General features: G+C 43.3%; 1 protein-coding gene across 10 annotated transcripts in view; it reads right to left on the bottom strand.

Annotated features, from left to right (window-relative positions):
* TEX10 (testis expressed 10) overlaps positions 1-19,545 on the bottom strand; it is a 122,190-nt gene that overhangs the window by 35,002 nt on the left and 67,643 nt on the right. For 9 of the 10 annotated variants that reach the window (XR_006288795.1, XM_037893422.2, XM_043540332.1 and 6 more), the window contains exon 11: positions 9,247-9,380. Coding sequence is in view for 8 of the 10 variants with exons in the window: in XM_037893422.2 (XP_037749350.2) it covers positions 9,247-9,380 (134 nt within the window). In the remaining 2 variants the exon portion in view is untranslated. Of the gene's footprint in view, positions 1-681; positions 896-9,246; positions 9,381-19,545 lie in introns of all 10 variants that reach the window. The other variant, XR_005224473.2, reaches the window with a different exon arrangement.

Below are 19,545 nucleotides of genomic sequence, written 5' to 3'. Positions count from 1 at the left end.
ACATAGCCAAGGCTTCCCCACAACTAGTTCCAGCTCCCTGAAGCTCTCTCTCTTTCAAGACTTACACATGACAGATGTAAACAGCCCCACTTCCTCACAGATCTTCTTCTGACCTGGGTCTCTCCCTCTGCCCTCTTTCCTAATAGGCAGGAAAAGACACACAATTTCCTAGATTCCTGAATTCATAGCACATGATAGGAGCACAAATGTGACTAAGGCTCCCCATTTCAAAGGATCATAACAGATGCCCTGGGACACATGAATAAGCCCCAAAGCCCTGTTACAGTTTTTCGTAGGAAAAAAGAAGAAGAAATCAGCATTTATATTTTCTTACAAAAAGGGAACAGTAGAATAAAGATAAAATATTTAATTCACTACATTTTTGAATGAGTGTTTTGTGTACGTTGAGGCTCCTCCTCCTCCTTATTTCTTTGGCTTTCATAGCCACAGCAAATTTTTTTTAAGGTAAAAGTGTTTATTTTATTTGTAAGTTTAAATTTTGGATATTTTACATAAAAATGAGAGGTTTATGTTAAAGTTGTTTCTTAAAGAGGCTAAAATAAAAATACATTTTTATTTCTAATTCAAAACAGCTGACATGCATCAGCAACATTTTCAATTCATGTTTCATCACATTGCTTAACTAAGAGTTCATAGTAAGTTTTAAAAAACTATACTTACAAGGCTATATGGCAGGAACATAAGCAAACTCTGTTGTGGTATCACTCAGCGCTCACTGGTCAGTCAAGGGCCTTTGCTCTGCAAGCTGAGTAGCAGCCAGCATTGGAAATTTCAGTTACTGACTTTCTGATCAGTCTGCAGTTCAGCAACTAACAACCCAGGTCAGATGGTGATCTGCCACATGAGAACAATCTCTGAACTCTAATTTTGAAATCTGGATTTGGAATGAGGTAAAGCATAGAAATCAAGATTTTGCAAGGATGTAAATCCAAAGTTACACTCCTTAAAATAGCAATGTACTTTTCCCATCCTATGTTACCATCTCAGTGATTCTTTATCATCCTTGCTTTATCACCTCTTCTAGACAGTATGTGATTCTTCAATGCCCTCACTATTTTGGGTCTCATTCAGTGAGCAGTCCAACTATAGTTTCTATAGCCCTTTTTATGGTAATATGATCAATTTTGCTTTTTTTTGCTCCCTCAATAAGTTTAGTCACGTCAGTGTTCAGTTTCTGAACAGCTACCACTTATTACTTTTTAAAGTTTGTCAACTTCAACTCCTGGATCCTTTTCTTGATCAATGTTTTCCATCTTGTGACCATTTAAGGACTAGGCTGTTTCCATCTTTTAAAAGGTGATCTCATCACTACACTTTTTTGTATTACATGCAAAAGTACCTTATGCAATAAGTGTCTCCATTTTCTTCCATGATTTCTGGATTCAGTCTATTCACACTTTTGACACTGGATGGGCTCCCCAAAGTTATGTCCTCTAAATTTACACTCTTTTTTGCCTACTCCATCCCACAGGTCATTAATGTACTGTATAGGACAGGCGTGTCCAAACAGCGGCTCACAAGCCACATGCGGCCCTTTTACACTTACAGTGCAACTCGCTGAGCCCCCCCATGCCCTGCCCATTCTCCGCCTACCGGACTGGAGGGAGTTCAAGGATTCAGCCTCGCGAGGGGGCACGCTGGGGATTGGGGCTTCAGCCCCGTGCGGAGGAGGGAGGTGGGGCACCACCCTGTGGGGCAGGTTGTGTGTGTTTCGTGGCTCTCCAACTTTTAAGATTATTGTACGCGGCTCAGAGGGTCAGTAAGTTTGGCCATGCCTGGTATAGGACAAACAAGACTGCTACTCTGGAATCCAGACTTTAAGAAGAATTAAAAAGTGGTAAATTGCATTTTTTCTAAAATTTTCAGAGGCCACACAGTCAGACATTAAATTCATAGCAATAACAATTATCACATGCACATTGTTTCATTTGTTAAACTGCTCATTTCTGTTATTCCTATTTCATTTGACACTGACAGGTCAATTCACTTACAGAGTAGTGGAACAGTATTACTGACATGTACATGACCATATGACCAGTTAAAATGAATGAAAACGGAAGTTCTTCTTGCTTTAAGCTGCAACAGTTTATTCAGGAATCTCATCAGTTTTAGTCACAGGAGTACAATCTTAAATAATTGGCTCTAATAAGTGGCAGTGGTCATTGTAAGTGTTAGCTGCTCAATAAAATGGGCGAAGATTCCTGCATTTATATTTAATCTCTCATGACCAAGTATGAAGATTAATCTAAACATTTACACAAAATGGCATCTTTTTAAAAAAACACTGGCTTTCTTGTATGTTGTTCCTTAAATTAGTAAGTAAATTGTTAAAACTTATTTGGCTTTGTACTTCTAGCATCCTAGGAGTATTTAATAATCCTTCCATGCAGAAACATTAAAAAAATTAGGGGGACCAAAACAATTCCCAAAATGTGTTTTGTTATAAACCATTTAGAAGAGCTACCTTTTGGAAAGTACATTTATCCAATCTTCCACTTATTATTCATGACCACATGCAACCAAAGCTAATGGTTACAAGATAATGCAGTCTAGTTCACTACCCAACCCCCAAATTATCTTTTTTTCTTTAGACAAGTGAGCCTTATTTAGATGTGATAATTTTCTCCTGCTAAATCTCAAGTATGTATATATTTAAACACTAGCTTCTCTTTTTCATCTTAGTTTTAATGAATAGTCTGTATCTCTGATTGCATCAATGAATGCCCGGCACTGTAAGCTAGTAGCAGAAAGGCCAGATCTCCTTATACTGTATGTCCAAACAGGTCAGGAGGATAAAAAGTGTCTGGGAGCATGTGTGATTCCATGGGCAAATTAACGATAGACAGGTAAGGGAAGTGTCATCTGATGCATAAAAAAACTACAGAATCATAATTTCAATTGTGTCACTCTCTCTGGCACAGCAGTGGGGACTTACTGATCCCCTCAACAGCTCCAGGTTCCCCAGTTCATGGAAATGTTGATAATACAATGTTGTCGGAAATCGGTCAAATTGGGTATCATTTGAAAGCCCTTTCTCCCATCAACACAATGATACCAAACATGACAAACCTAGAACAATTATGTACTTATTTGAGAAAATGTTTACATATCAATTTTTTAAATTATACTTTAACACAGACACGTCAAACATGCAGCCATCACAAAGCTAAATTATGGCCCTCAATTGACAGTACTGTGTTATCAATTAATGCTCATAACTAGGGCCCTACCAAATTCACGGCCATGAAAAAAGCGTCACAGACCGTGAAATCTGGTCTTTTGTGTGCTTTTACCCGATACTATACAGATTTCACAGGGGAGACCAGCGTTTCTCAAACTGGGGGTCCTAAAGGAGTTGCAGAGGGGGTCACAAGGTTATTTTAGAGGGGTTGTGATATTGCCACCCTTGCTTCTGTGCTGCATTCAGAGCTGAGTGCTTGGAGAGCGGCAGCTGTTGGCCAGATGCCCCGCTCTGAAGGCAGCCCCCCGCCAGCAGCAGCAGCACGGAAGAAAGGGTAATACCATGGCATCCTTACTTGTGTGCGGCTGCTGGCACTGGCTCTGCCTTCACAGTTGGCCTCCCTGCCAGCAGCTACCACTCTCCCGCTGCCCAGCTCTGAAGGCAGCGCCGCCACTACCAGCAGCGCAGAAATAAAGGTAGCAGTACCGCAAATCCCCCTACAATAACCTTGCGACCCCCCCCCCCCCCCCACACACACACACACAACTCCTTTTTGGGTCAGGACCTCTACAATTACACCAACATGAAATTTCAGATTTATATATGTGAAGTCATGAAATTTACAATTTTAAAAATCCTATGACCGTGAAATTGACCAAAGTGGACCGTGAATTTGGTAGAGCCCTACTCATAACATAACTGATTAATTTTTTTAATGTTTCAGATTATTTTAAATGGAAAGAGTGCTTCAAGTTGATATGCCATCATTGGCAAAAAAATAAGTGGTTCAGTGGTATTGATTATCAGCTTTGTGTATTATGCCAAAAGAGTTGCAATAAGGCACTAGTTAAGATATCAGCATCCAGCCAGAAATTACTGGAATCCATCCGCAAATAGTATGTACATATTTACATAACATACATTACATAACATAATTAATTACAATCCCAAATAATGTATTGCAAAATCCCTGTTTTCACTTTGGTCTTGATCATTTTTAGACATCAATGGGGAGATGAAGAGTACTGACTAGTAGCTGCATCTTTGGAGAACACCACCACGGAGGACTTGGTTAAACACAATGCTCGGTGGCACGTCATATGCTATAAGAAGTGCACCCATAATCTGAATTTAGCATTGGAGAGGAAATACATCTAGCATCAGGAAAAAGTTGAAGATACTGGGACAAAGTGCCAGCTGTGAGTGAGACTTGCCCTATACTAGGTCCCATGGAATGTGATTTGAGAAGAACCCCTGCTTCTCCTGCAGTATGGCAGAAATGTGGAGGCATCCATTAAGCATTGATTCAGCATGTGAGACAGGTAAGGAACTGTATGAAGCAGTCGCTCTTAGATGTCAGTTGAATAGATACTTTGGATCACGACTGGTACGAAGTCTACAAAACTTAAAGAATTATCCAAAGCTCCGTCAATTTATTGGCTCCAATGAAAAAGAACACACTAAAGCTGTGCTCAAATGCAAAGAAGAAAAAGTCAGAGTGATGGTGGAAGGGACTATTACTGAGCCAACCACAGACGGGTTATTGTTGGCTCATCTCCTGATTGTGTCCAGATCTCAGTGTGATGTTGGTCTATGTGAGACTCTGGGAAAGTACAAGTTCTCCATGGTACCATGATGGATGTTCGAATGCTTTGAAACAATGCATACATGCCAGGCAAAAAGAACACAGATGCACATCTTGCATGGTCTTCCTAAGCCAGAACCTCTGATGAATTGACCAGCAGAGGCCTTTTAGCATAGCAATCAGAGATAGTAAAGTTGAGGTACAAGCTCTCAGAAAACCAGAAACTATTAACACTTGCCCAGGGTCAGCTGAACATTTCATTAGGAGGCTACAGAAAAAATAGCAGACCTATGACCAAGTCCGCCTTGTGTCCGATACATACACAGAAGAATCAATTGAAAATATTACCAGAAAGAAGAGATTCCGTGCTATTGCACCTGTCCAATTAATAACCATTGACTCCACATATATCTCCAGTGTCACAATGAAGAAGCTAGTGTCTCATACTCACACGAAGGACAAGTTAACTGCATGCCCTGCAGCAAAAATATTCCAGCATGCAAAGGATTCCTCAAAGAATTTAGTTGTCACATGGTGTAATGAATGCCACCTCACTTTGTTCAGTGGAATTTCTTCATAGTTCCTATGATGAGGCTGACACTGAAATGATCTTGCATGCCATCACTGCCATAGAGAAAGGTGCTACTAAACAAGACTTATTGTACAAGACACAGATGTTCTAGTTCTCTCTGTAAGATGCAACCGCAAGATTCTGTTTTTGTGCTTGCTGCTGGGGAACAATCAGTGAACATCCCTCAGGATGTGTTCCTATCACTCAGACCATTAAAAGCCACCACACTGCCAGGTTTCCATGCCTTTTCAGGATGTGACACTACCCAGAAGGCTGGCTAGAAAGACAAAATTAACTTACTGGAAGGTATTTGATTCAGCCTCCAAAGGCTGTCTCCTCGCTCTGAAGATGCTCAGAATGGCTGACACAGTCACTAAAGGAGTTCATAAATGCACTGGAGGTGTTCACAAGCTGAGTTTACCATTTGAAGAGCAACATTATAACATCTGCAGAGCTACGTTGATGTCTGTGTTCTTGATAGCAGGTATAAATGCACCCCTTGTAGGTAGCAGTTTTTCTGTCTGTCGGCCTGCTTCTAGGAAAACAAATTATCAGGCAATGGAATGGGGATGATCAAGCACATCCAGAACTACACCTTTCCCTATCAGGCATGGATGGGTCTTGGAGGATGTACTGATCACACCAGTTATACGTGAAATACCATATGCTCCCAAATCAATCCTTCAGCTAAACAAATGTTCACATGCGAAGACAAGATGCTCACCGCCCTGACAATATTCGGCCAGCAGCCTGCCTTGTATGGAGATGACAGTGATGATGAATTTGATGAATGTATGTTTTCGGTCATACATAGCCCAATATATGTTTTCAGTAGTATACAGCATGATCTCCTGTGATGTATTTAAAGGAAGAGTTTATCTTGGTAATGAATGGTACTGGAGCACACAGAATGATCTTGTCCCTATGGATGGAATAAGACTACTTGTGCCAATAGTAGAGATATTTCAAAGACTTCTTGACGATGTTACTACAGCCAGATCAGAGGCCATCCAATGGAAGAATTGAGAGATTCCAAGTAGGGAAGAAAGGTCAAACCGCTAGTTCACATCTACATGCTGTTCTGAGGAACTCTGATAGCTTCGTGGTGACCTACCATCTTAGTTAGGGCTTGTGGCTCAATACTCAGACTCACATAATTCTGTGCCAGGAGTAGACCCAGTGATAGGAAATCCTGCCTGCTGGAAATATGGAGCAGAGACCTCTGTGACAGTTCCACTAGGTACACGTACCAAGAACTTCTTTGTCAATTTCAGCCATAGGATAAAATAAGTCACTTCCTCCTTTTTCATCTTTGGAAGTAGTGGAAGTGAGGAAGGAAGAACACAGAAAAGCTGACAGCCATCTGCAATACAGAGTATCTATTTCCCTATGATCATTGGTCTACTTCCTTCTGATGCTCCAGGCTGAGACTTTACCCCTGGAACAAAAAAAGTTCTTCTGATACCTCTGTGGTATATAGTCTATCTTAGGCTTTGCTGTAGTAGAGAGTGAATCCTCTCTATTTATCCATGTCAGCCACCACCTTATTAATCTTCTTTCCAGCAAGATTTCCCCAATGAATCTGAGACACAGAGGATTTGTTTAGATTATCTGCTGTCTGCTATACTTGGTTTCCTGCCATTGAATTTTCTGCCAAACACATAGAATGCATGAATCTATCCACTACAGACTCATTAACTAGAGAGATTTTCTTTTGCTTTGACTTCAGCTCATGATGGTTCTGTCAGCTGCAGCTTTATAGGTCACTGAATCAAGACATCATGGATCTAGTGAAACATGATTGTTAGTGAGCTATGAGAACTGAAGATGAAGTTTTGAACGCTCATTTGAGGGTAACTCAATTTTTCTATCTGCAGGGTCTTTGGGGAAGTCCAATACCACAGTAAAAACCACACCAAAACTATTGTACTAAGCTTGGGGAGCATAAAGAGGGAATATTTAGGATCCAAGACCATATAAAATATTTCATGGCTTTCCAATTCAAACATTTTCCCTTATCAGGATTCTCTCAGTCTCCCTTGATGGAGGAGTGAAAATTCAGCCCTGGTTTTGGAGGGAAGGTATTTTCCCTTGGCTTTAGCCTGCTTCTCCTTTGTATCTGGCTGGACCCCAATGGAGACTACTACATTTCTCCGCAAGCTCTCAAACATGTCTGTAGGGAAAAACTTCTCATTTCTCCAGCTAAGAGTTATAACCCAAAATACAGAGTTCCCCTTCCTTGGGGAAGATGACAGAAGAAGATGAGACTCTGGAATGTCTTTTCACTCTTCTTTGGTTTTTATGGTATTTGTGGATTTTTGTGCCTGTCTGGGAATAATTTACGCTTCCTAGACAGTGCTCACTTTCAGAGTTTAGCCCTTGTGGGGGACCTCAAGTCTCTGTCTGACATGCAACTAGAGAGGAAATGCAGATGGGCACTCCTGAGCCCAAATATTCTTTCTGAGAGGAGTAAGTCGGAGAAGATACTCAACTTCTTGCTAAGGGACCATTATCCATTTGAGAACCTGAAAAAGAACTCGGAGCTTTCCATCAAGAGGTGTATGAGACCAAGGAACCTTGGGGAATTTCAGACTTCTCTCAAATACAACAGTCCTGCTTGCTGAGTCCCAGGCCTTGAGGAAGGCTGAACTACCCTAGCTGAGTTGTCTCGACTAGCATGAGAGATACAAAGGCCAGATTTTATATTGACAATAAACTATTTACACATACAAAAAATTTACTAGACTAGAAATAATAATGTGCATACTTAAACAGACTTCTATATAAATACACATGTACAGACAGATCTAGACTATCAGTGTTCTACCACAGTAAATATGGTCACCAGTAAGACTATGAATTACACTGTAGGTTTAATTATGCTGTAGGTCTGATTACAGCAAACAGAACAGTCTAAAATATGTCTTCTTTCTTTAAAAAAAAGATTACTTGAAAGACTACATAAACAATACTAAATTCCTAATTACAGCAGTTGTCCAAGAAGCATTTCTCTTGTCATAGCACTCCAACCTCATTGTTCAGTGGGTGGATCAAAACTGCAGTGTCCATGTCACTAAGGTTTGTTAAATACTTTCAGTCTCTGTTTGCATTTCATCACACAACTTCAGTTATATTTTTATCATACAAAGAAGTTATGTTACGTGGTAGCCATGTAATAAAAGACAGATAAATCACAATACACAATTCACAGTTCACTAGCTTAAAATAAAATTTGGTGACCGCAGATCTTTCTAGAACCAGCAATAAAGCCAAGTTTCAAATTTGTATGATCCTACAGACAGGCACTGAATTGCATCGATGAAGTGAGCTGTAGCTCACGAAAGCTTATGCTCAAATAAATTGGTTAGTCTCTAAGGTGCCACAAGTACTCCTTTTCTTTTTACTGAATTCACAGTGTCACAGGAAGGCTACTCATTTCAGTAAACTGAGTGAATAAGCATAAGAAATTATATCCAAGTACTCTCAATATCAGCTTAATATGACTCAACTTTAATAAGGGTGCTATTTAATTAACAGTGAAATGTGCTCCCAAAAAATCTCTTTCAAAATTAGCGTTCTACAATAATTTCTTCTCTTTTGACAGTCAACACTTACACAATCATTTGTGTTTAAGAATTTTCCACCAAAGCTGTACTCCCTCTTCTGAAAAGTAATATTTTACACACTTTATTACTGCATGCTTACCTTTTTAAGCAGCTTTACCAAAATACGGCCTGAGAGCTACAGAATGGTCTTGCCGTTTAACAGCAATAATATTCTGAGCTTTTTTTAACTCATGAAAGGACTTTAGACATCAAGGGATAAGGAAAAGGGACAGAGAGTTCTGAGTTTGTTGGCTGTCACTTAGAATTAGTGTTGATGTATTACCTCTGTCACAGCCCAGTGGTGTAAAAATTGGTCCAGATCAGTCAGGTAGAGATGGACAGATGAAAACTGTGTCTGGCTAATGTGAGGTTTTCCTCTAATGCTCTGAAGGCTAGTCAACTCCTCTTTAGAGAATCCTAGAGACAGTGGAGGAATGAAATTGTTAGGATCACAAAGCAAGTCAAGCGCTGTTCTACTTTATTAGCACTATTGAAAAAAACTCCTTTATTTGTGCCCACAGAACGTTTGTTGTTCCACAATTGTATACGTCTCACTTGATATTTTGAAAGTAGTATATAAAAATATGAGTTCTGAGTTCAAAAAGGAAAATGTCCAAAAACAAAAAAGTGGTTCAAAAATGTAAGTTAAGGGGAAAAGCTAAGAAACATCCATTCAAAACTTTGAGTGTAATTCAGTTAAAAAAAAAAGTCTGAGGGACACTTCTATTTTTCACAATGTACAGCTTTACAAAATATGAATAGAATACTATTTTGTGCCTGGACAAAATTTCCAGTCATAGAAACCATATTTCTCTGTATATCAGGTTTGGAGACTCCTAGCAGGCACTGGCTGCTAGTACAGCAAAACTAAATATCACAGATCCCTACATTAAATTTTAGAGGCAATTTCTGTATCTGTTTCTGTATTAAAACAAACTGCTTCAACTATTTATGCAGAGAAAGGAAAGAAAAGCCAGCAAATAAGTTTGTATGGAAACCAAAATATCAGTCCTGAAAAATGAAAAAAAAAACTGAGCAAGGATGAGTGCAACGGAGATTCCATTCGATGCTCATCATACTTTGTAACATGACCCATATATAAAATGTTTAAAATTGTAATATTTTAATCTGTGTCCTCCCCTCACCTCAGCCTGAAAGCCCAATGTTCAGTTTTGTCTATCAGCCCTTATGTCCATATACAGCTGCTTGTCCATCACCAGTACTAGTTATATTTGTGAATTTACATTAAAGCTCATCAAAGAAGGAATTCCATTTCACTCTGTTTCTACTGTGTGTTTTACCAATTGTAAAGTGCCTAGTACATTTACAGGACTACATAAATTCCCAGACAAAAATCTACATTAAAATTGCATTAAAGTTGTGGGTACATACAAATAATTAATGATAAAAGCACTACATTGATGATGTAATTATTGCAAAAACAAGCAACACATACCTAGGTAATTCAGAGTTTAAAATTAGCCTTAAGAAAATTCCAATCTCATTGAAGTATGTAAACATACAACTGAGGCAACCAAACACTGCTCTGTACCACTGCTCTGTAGTGATGTCACGCTATCACCTGAACAATTATGATTCAAGCATTATAGTTTTTGTGGTCCCAGAAGAGAAGAAACTGATTTTTAAAGATATTGATTCCATCTCCCCATATTTCCCATCTCATGGTGTCACTACAATTAAAACATTGCTATAATGTTTTTACCCCTAAATTATTCAATATAAATACATTCAATATAAATTCCATCTTAATGTAGTTTATCTTTAAATTATTAAAAATTTCATACTATGTTAAATAAGAATCCTAAAGGCAATACTATCATGTAATATATCTAATGATCTGAAGATCTGTAGTATCAACCTCAAATCAATTTTATAAAATTTAACTAACTTTTAGGTTCAGATTCACTGGTATGTGCAGGCTGTACATTAGCCAGTTAAACTGGGCTTTAAAACTAATTTGCTTCACCAGAGCAGCTGGAGTATATTTGTAAATCTGGTAATTAATTTGCATGTGACTTATCCCCATCCCCTCAGCACACACAAAAAATGGTTACTGTCCTTTCCATAACCTTACCTTCCACTGGAGGTGTGCTCACGCCCAAAGCACAGTTGCCTGAAATTTTTCCCTCGGTGGTACCTGTCAGGTCAGTCTCTGGTGCCATGTGCTCATAGCACTAGTATAAAGGGTCCAGCTGACCCCGCAGACCCTCAGTTCCTTCCTTCTGGCCAACTCCAAAAGAGGGGTAAGGAGGGTGGGTTGTGGAATGGACATGTCCAACACATCTCAAAGAACAACAGTTATGGAAAGGTTAGTAACCATTGTTTCTTCAAGTGCTTGCACATGCCCATTCCACTGTAGTTGACTCCCAAGCAGTAGCATAGGATGGTGAGATCGGAGTTCTCGACCGAAACTGGCATCATCCCTAACCAGTTCAGTAATGGCATAATGAGTAGAACACGTATGCAATGATGACCAAGTCACCACTCTGAAAATGTCCTGAATAGGGACATGAGCCAGCAGTGCTGATGCTGGTGCTCTCGTGGAGTGGGTAGTCAGGTTAGCTGGTGGTGGAAAACCTACCTGCTGCTCATAACACATGCAAATGCATGATGTAATCCATGACGAAAGTCTCTGAGCCGAGTCCTTTCGGCAATCACTATGAAGAGTTGGATGGATCTATGGAACGGTTTGATCCTCTCGACGTAGAATGCTAGGGCACATCTGATGTCCAGAGTATGGAGACGTTGCTCCTCCCTGCTCATGTGTGTTTTTAGCTAGAAAATTGGCAGAAAGATTGCCTGATTACTGTAAAACCACCTTTGGGAGGAAAGCAGAGTGAGCGCGAAGCTGCACTTATCCGTAAAGAAGATCATGTATTTAAGGGGGGAGGGGGGTGTCGTCCGACATAAAGGCATGGACCTACAAGACCCTCCTGGCTAAAGTAATAGCCACCAGAAAGGCCACCTTCCAGAAAAGGTATGACAAGGGGCACACTGCCAGTGGCTCAAACGGGGGTGGGACGGCTGTCAGTTTTGATAAGACCAGCTTTAGGTCCCTGTACAGGGTTGCACTCACCTGTCAGGAGCGCCCCCTGGCTAAGTGCATGTGCCTGCACTCTCTCTCTACCTGTTTGTGTTGAGTCTTCGCTGATTCAGCCCGGCCAAGTCAGTGTGTGTGTGTGTGAGAGTGTGAGAGAGAGACAGTGAGTGATAAAAGCAAAGCAAACCCCTTTCAAGGTACAAGTCCAACAGGGGCCTCTTACCCAGGGAGCTTTAGTAGTGCTTGCCTTGGTTTCTCAGGGTTTCCCTGCCAGGCCTCTCTGCCTGGAGAGATTTGGCGGTCTCTCACTCCAGTAGATCAGGATCTTCTCCCTCAGGCCTTTCTACAGGGAGAGCTATTCATTTTCCATGCTGGTTGCTCAAGATCTTCTCTCCCAGGCTTATCTACCTGGAGAACTTTTATAATTTCTGCCCCTTTTGGTCAGGGTTCCCTCCCAGGCCTCTCTTACCTGGAGAGATTTTCCAGTTCAGTGCCCTCTGTAACGTCTCTCTCAGTTTGTCCCTGCTCCGGAATACAGCGATGCCCCAGGATTCCATCCCTGGAAGCAATGTCTTCGCTCTCTTCAGCTAGGCCACTAAAAGAGTTTAGTTCTCCCTTCTGGGGTGCCTCAATGTTTAGGCCACTTCTCCCAGTGACTAATGAGGGTTGGGGGGACCTGGGCCGGCCCACTACTCTGGGTCCCAGCCCAGGGACCCTGTAGATAGCAGCTGTCACTGTGTCCCTTTATCTAAATTGCGCTAATGCTCTAATTCCCTGGGCCACTTCCCCGCGCCGTCTTCACCTTTACCTCAGGGTCTTGTCCTGATGGAGTCCCTGCAACCAAGCTCAAGGCTCCTTCTTGTTCTCCATGGCTTCTGGCAACACTAACTCATCCAAGGTCCGGCAGCTCCCTCAGCCAGCCACACACCATCCATGCTCCTCCAGCTCCAGAAAGGAACTGAACTTGGTCTGGCCCTGCAGCTCTTCTTATACTGACCTGCTGGGCCCCGGTGGGCTACTTCCCACATAGCCACCATAGGCAGCTTTGAGGACCTCTCTACTGCCCTTTTCTGGGGTGTGGCAAGGCCAAAAGGCTTCCATGAGGGGGCCTCAGGGCCTAGTCCACCCATCACAGTCCCATGAAGGGACTGGTTCCTGTATTTGTGAATATAGTCTTCCTATGCCTTTGAGGAAACAAATGGCCATTTCATGAGAAAAAACGGATCAATTATTCACCGGGTAGGGTGGAATGCTGAAATTGCTACAAGATGAACCTTAAATTGATGAAATCGCTAAACCTTGCTGTTTCAGGTGTAAAAAATACTCAAGAACGGACTGCAGTGATGACTGTGGGAGTGAGACTCCTTGCTGGGATGCCCAAATGGAGAGGTACATAGCCCTGGTAAAGGGCTTCCTGCTACCTAATAGGACCCAGCAGACCTGTCTGAGCAAGCCAACTCTGCGATATTTATCCATGGAGCTTCCAGGCCATCAAGTGGATGGTGGTGCTGAGGTTAGAATGGAGCAGCTGACTGTGGTTCTGGGAGATCAGGTCTGGGAGGAGAGGGAGCATGAGAATGACCCATGCCCTGTCCTGCTTGATTTTCAGCACAACCTTGTGCACGAGCAGGATGGGGGGAAAGCGTAGAACAGGTGCACTGCTCACGGGAGCAAGAAGGCATCCATGAGCAAGCCTGGGGCTGTGGCCTCATAGGGAACAAAACTGGTGACACTTTCTGTTGTATCTGGTCACAAACAGTGTCTATTTGGGGAGTCGCCCGCCGGTGGAAAACGTCCCTGACAATAGCCGGGCGAGGGGACCACTGTAGTGATGGGAGAAACACCTGCTGAGGCAATCTCCCAGTTCAGTTCTCGGAAGGTGAGAAGCCTCAAGGTGGACTGACTGGGTTATGCAAAACTCTCACAAGTGAATTGCTTTTTGACACAGGGGGGAAGAGCAAGCCCCTCCCTGCCTGCTGAGGTAGAACATGGCTGCAGCGTTACCCGTGAACACTTGCACGCTCCTGCCCATAATGTGAGGCAGGAATGCCTGACAGGTCAGACAAACTGCCTTGTGCTCTCTGACATTGATGTGTAGAGAGAGCTCTTCTGGGGATCACAAGCTTTGGGTCCTGAGGGGCCCTGGGTGAGCTCCCAAGCCCAGCTCTGACATGTCTAAGATCACAGAAATCAAAGGTTGGGGCCAGGCGAAGGGAACGCCTGAACAACCCGCCAGAGGGTCCAGGCACCAATTGAGGGAGGCTAGGACTGGGGAAGGCACTGTGAGCACAGAGTCTAGATGGTGGCGGTTCAGTGAGTAGACCAAGGCCAGTCAAGCCTGATGTAGCCTGAGGCATAGTCTTGGGTGCTGTACCACGTACATGAATGAGGCCCTGTGACCTAGAAGTCTCAGACAAAAACGTAATGGGGTGGTCCTTGATGTGTGCTATTAGTGACATGATTGTGTGAAACGGCCTTCTGGGAGGAAGGCCTTGGCCTGGGTGGAGCCAAGCACAGCTCTGATAAACTCCATCCTCTGCACCGGAGTGAGAATAGACTTCTGCCTGTTTATTAGCAGGCCCAGGGCTTGTCAAATCAACTGTATGAGGTGGATTCTGGACTCTACCTGAGCCTTGGACCAGCTTCTGATTAGCCAGTCATCCAGATAGAGGTAGACTTGCACCCCGTCTTCTCAGGAAAGTCACCACTACCGCCATGCACTTTGTAAACACCCGTGGGGCCACTAATAGGCCGAACAGGAGAACTGGGAATTGGTAGCAGGCCAGGTTCACAATAAACCTGAGAAACCTTCTGTGGCCTTGGAAGATCAAAATGTGAAAACAGACATCTCTTAAATCAAGGGCAGAGTACCAGGGAGGGGATAATGAAAGCCAGGGAGACCATGCGAACTTCAGTTCCGTGAGGTAGCCGTTGAGTCGGCGTAGGTCTAGAATAGGTCTGAGACCACCCATGCAGTCCTGTAGGGATTGCTGGACCTCAGGAGACCAGAGGACTGTAGCTCGAGTCTTACACATGGCCACTGCGGAGGCCATGGACCTGGCCGCCAAGTCCAGCGCATCCAGGGATGCCTGCAAGGAGGCCCAACCTATCACCTTCCCCTTCTCTACCAGTGAGGACTCCTGCCTGCCTGCACTCCTGGGGAAGCGAGTCTTTGAATTTCATCATGGAGTCCCACACTGGTTGGCGATCCTAAGCTGTAGTCCCCCAGTAGAATAAATCTTTCTATTGAAAAGGTCCAGTTTCTTGGAGTCATTTGTTTTAGGAATTGCCCCTTGTAGGCCCTGTCTCTCCCTTTCATTGACCGCCGAGACCACCAAGGACCCCAGGGAACAGGAGGGAGAGATAAGAGTATAGGAGGAACTCATAACCCTGGGCAGGCACAAAGTACTTCCTCTCTGCTTTTTTCGATGTGGGGGGAAGGGAGGCAGGGCTTTGCAACAGGGCTTTCACTGGGTCCATAATGGCCTCACTGAGAGGTAGAGCCACTTTCAACATGCCCACAGCAACCAGGATGTGAACCAGACTATGGGAGGATTCTTTCATTACCTCTGCGTGCAAGCCTGTTGAGGCCAACCTCTTCAATAGCTGCTAGTGGGCCTTATAGTCCTCTTGAGGAGGCGACACGTCCACCCCAACACTGCTTCGTCCGGGGAGGCGGCCTGCACACGCAAGGGATCTCCTCCTCTCCTTCTGCACTGAAGGGATCCTGCAGATCCGGATCCTGAAGTTCAATACTGGGCTCAATGCCGGAGTTTAGGTCGGGTGCTGCCCAATGAGATGGAGGCACCCTTCTCTTGGAGGCCTCCAAGTCAGAGCTTCTAGAATGGGGCCCTGGCATTGGGGAAAACCCCAAAGGGTTCCAGAAGGGTGGACAGTGACCACTAGGCCAAGGACATGGTGGGCACACCTGTGCTGGGGGTCCACGACAGGGCTTGGATGGCTGGAGGGAGAATAAGGGCGACTCCTTGGATGGGAGGAGTTTGACCCAACCTCCAAATCAGCTAACAAGTTTTCCTCCGGGAATCATGGCGGTGTGGTTCCTACTGGTGCCAGAAATCGGTGATGGGGCTGGGAGGCTTCCATCAGGGCCAGCCAGGACAGTTTCCCTCTAGATGGTATAGCGGGGCCTGGAACCAGATGACAGCTAGGGACTACATGTTCCCTCCTGCCCACTGGCACCAATGCTGCCAATTCTTGTACTGCCAGTGGTACTGAAAGAGACAGCAGGTCTCTGGCCTCAGCAAATGCCTCCAGGCAAAACTCTGTTAACTGATGGAGAAGCGCCAACTAAACTATATAACTGAGCAACTGTTTAAACTCTAACTATACACAATATGAAGAAACAAATAAAAATGAAGACCACTAAGAACAGCTTGCCATAGCACGGAGAGCAGTTCCAGCGAACGTCACTGGCGTTAAGAAGGAAATGAAGGGGTGCAAGGTCTGTCAGGCCCTTTATGCCAGCGTTGTGAGCGTGCAGCACCAGAGCCAACCCAATGGGTACCATTGAGGGAAAAATTTCTGGCAACTGTACTCGGGGTGCGCACACACTTACAGTGGAATGGCCATGTCCAGGCACTCAACGAAGAATCACTCATCATATTAAAGAAGTTCTGTATTAAAATCACAAACGAGTTTGATTCCCCATAGTTTAAATTCCAGGGTATTACTAATTAAGAGGTCTCTTGGTTTTTGGTACTGTTTCTCTCCCTCTGTGTGTGAAACTTGCAAGCTGCTAGTTGTGTTAGTACATTCTAAGACAGAGTCTGTTCTCAAAGCAATTCACAGAGACTCAAAGCAATACTCTAACAATAGAAACAGCACCCAGAGACTCCCCGCCCTTTTGTTGTATTAACAATTGTGATTAAAATAGAGATAGAGGATGTATGTGGATGGATGCTTGGTGTGGATAATAACTGAATGATCAGGGAGGTGCCAGCCTAAGAATCCAGTGTCCATCGGCTGAAGAAGGCGTCAAGTGGAAATAACCAGAGGACCCCCGGAGGGCAGACTGGAATCCACCCAACAGCCTCAAGAATGGGAGAACCAAAGAACAAGATAACATCTAGGAGCCGTCAGGAATGTGCTATCTGCTGATTGATTCAGCAACAGCATGATGAAGCAATTCCCATAGACTGGCATAGAAAGAAATTCCTATAAAAATAGACTCTAAAAGTGAGAACTTTGGGGTCTGATTCTGCAAACCAACTTCAGGAGCATCAGATGAGCATCTGACAAGGCCCTGCTCCCTCCTCATGTCCAGGCCACCTGGCCAGTGGCTTGGCATGAGCAACTCTAAGGCTGGTAACTATGATAACAACTTTGCAGAACCTGTGTGCGTGTGTGTGTGTGTGTGTGTGTGTATGAATGAATGTGTGAATAAATATGAGATTGAATGGAATGTTATAGCTATAACTAACTGCTTACTATGATAACAACCTTGCAGAACCTATGTGTGTGTGTGTATATGAATGAATGTGTGAATAAAGATGAGACTGAATGGAATGTTACAGTTGTAACTAACTGCTTACTATGATTCTTTCTGTATTCACAATAAATGTGGTATTTTGCCTTTTTCCCTTTAATAAGATCCTGCTGGTTTTTATTTTATTGGTACAACACAGGCACTCAACGAAGAATCACTCTTTCCCTCTCCCATGGTTTCCAGCAGTGCTGCTTTCTGGTGCCAGAGAGCTGAGAGGAACAGAGTAGCAGCAGCTGGTTATCAGGAGGTGTCATAAATATAAAGGGAAGGGTAAACACCTTTAAATCCCACTGCTACCACCATGTCAAGGTTCCTTCCCCACTCTGAACTCTAGGGTACAGATATGGGGACCTGCATGAAAACCTCCTAAGCTTACTTTTACCAGCTTGGTTAAAACTTCCCCAAGGTACAAACTATTTTACCTTTTGCCCCTGGACTTCCACTGCCACCATCAAACGTCTAACCGGGTTTATTTTTGAGAAAGCGTTGTTTGGAAACGTCTTTCCCCCCAAAATCCTCAACAAAACCTTGCACCCTCCTTTCTGGGGAAGGTTTGATAAAAATCCTCACCAATTTGCATAGGTGACCACAGACCCAAACTCTTGGATCTTAAGAACCATGCAAAAAGCATTCAATTCTTGAAAAGAAGAATTTTAATAGGAGAAACAGTAAAAAGAATCAACTCTGTAAAATCAGGATGGTAAATACCTTACAGGGTAATTAGATTCAAAACATAGAGAATCCCTCTAGGCAAAACCTTAAGATACAAAAAGACACAAAGACAGGAATATCCAGTCTATTCAGCACAGCTTATTTTCTCAGCCATTTAAAGAAATCAGAATCTAACACATATCTAGCTAGATTACTTACTAAGTTCTAAGACTCCATTCCTGTTCTGTCCCCGGCAAAAGCCTCACCCAGACAGACCCTTTGTTTTTCCCTCCCTCCAGCTTTTGAAAGTATCTTGTCTCCTCACTGGTCATTTTGGTCAGGTGCCAGCGAGGTTATCCTAGCTTCTTAACCCTTTACAGGTGAAAGGGTTTTTCCTCTGGCCAGGAGGGATTTAAAGGTGTTTACCCTTCCCTTTATATTTATGACAGGAGGACTGGGTGGGTTTTTTTATTTTAACTATTTTAAAAAAAAATATGGGCAAACAAGTAAATGTATAGATATTTAATTGTGGAATTTGACTGTCAGAGTTAAAAGGAAACATATGTATATTCAATTTAGTTACCTATGAAAGTCTGGAGGTAAACTGGGCAGCAGGGGGCATGCAGTTAGTGAGAGGAGGCTGTGCAGAGAGTCTGGGGAGAACAGGAGGAAGAGGAGTCTGCAAAGGGACCATAATGGGCAAGTAGCGAAAAATGCAGGATTCAGGGTCAATGTGGAGTGAGGCCAGGAATGTATATTTGGTCAGGAATGTGAGAAGAGGTTCATATGCAGGGGGCTCCTGTGTTGGTGAAATCAGGACTGTGCACTGGTCTTGGCGACTGGAATGGGGAGCCCCGTCCCTTTGTGCCAAGGGATCAGTGAGTGAAAGGCTACGCACAACAGCACTACTGCCTCAGCTCCATTGTCCACTCAGGCAACATCACTGGGGCCATAAATTGCAGACATCAGTCCTCAGAGACTGATTACCTCCCCAGTTCTCAGGCCCCTCTCTTTGGATAGCACCCATCTCTCCTCAATACAATCCTTCATCCCTCCCAAAGCCACACATATCTGTTTCCCTCTGCTCCTCCCCATAACCCCACTCTATCCCCAACCCCTCACTGTCCCCCCTCAGCTCCCACACCAGGAAGCAGCACTGTGGGGAGCCTTGGGAAGGCATAGAAATGAGCAAGAATACGATCGGGGCAGGAATGCAGGAATGGGAGGAGGAGAAATTTGAAGCTTGTTTTTCCATTAAGATTATTCAAGTTTTAAAAAGCTTTGAAGAATGCCAAGTTTCTTAGAGAACACATTTAAAAATAATTTTTAACTCAAATTTTCAGAAAACTTTTTGTTCTGTAACT

Source organism: Chelonia mydas, chromosome 2 (genome assembly GCF_015237465.2).
Source record: "Chelonia mydas isolate rCheMyd1 chromosome 2, rCheMyd1.pri.v2, whole genome shotgun sequence".
NCBI classification, from domain to species: domain Eukaryota; kingdom Metazoa; phylum Chordata; order Testudines; family Cheloniidae; genus Chelonia; species Chelonia mydas.
The sequence above is the reverse complement of the archived record's forward strand: the minus strand, read 5'-3'. Positions and strand labels throughout refer to the sequence as shown.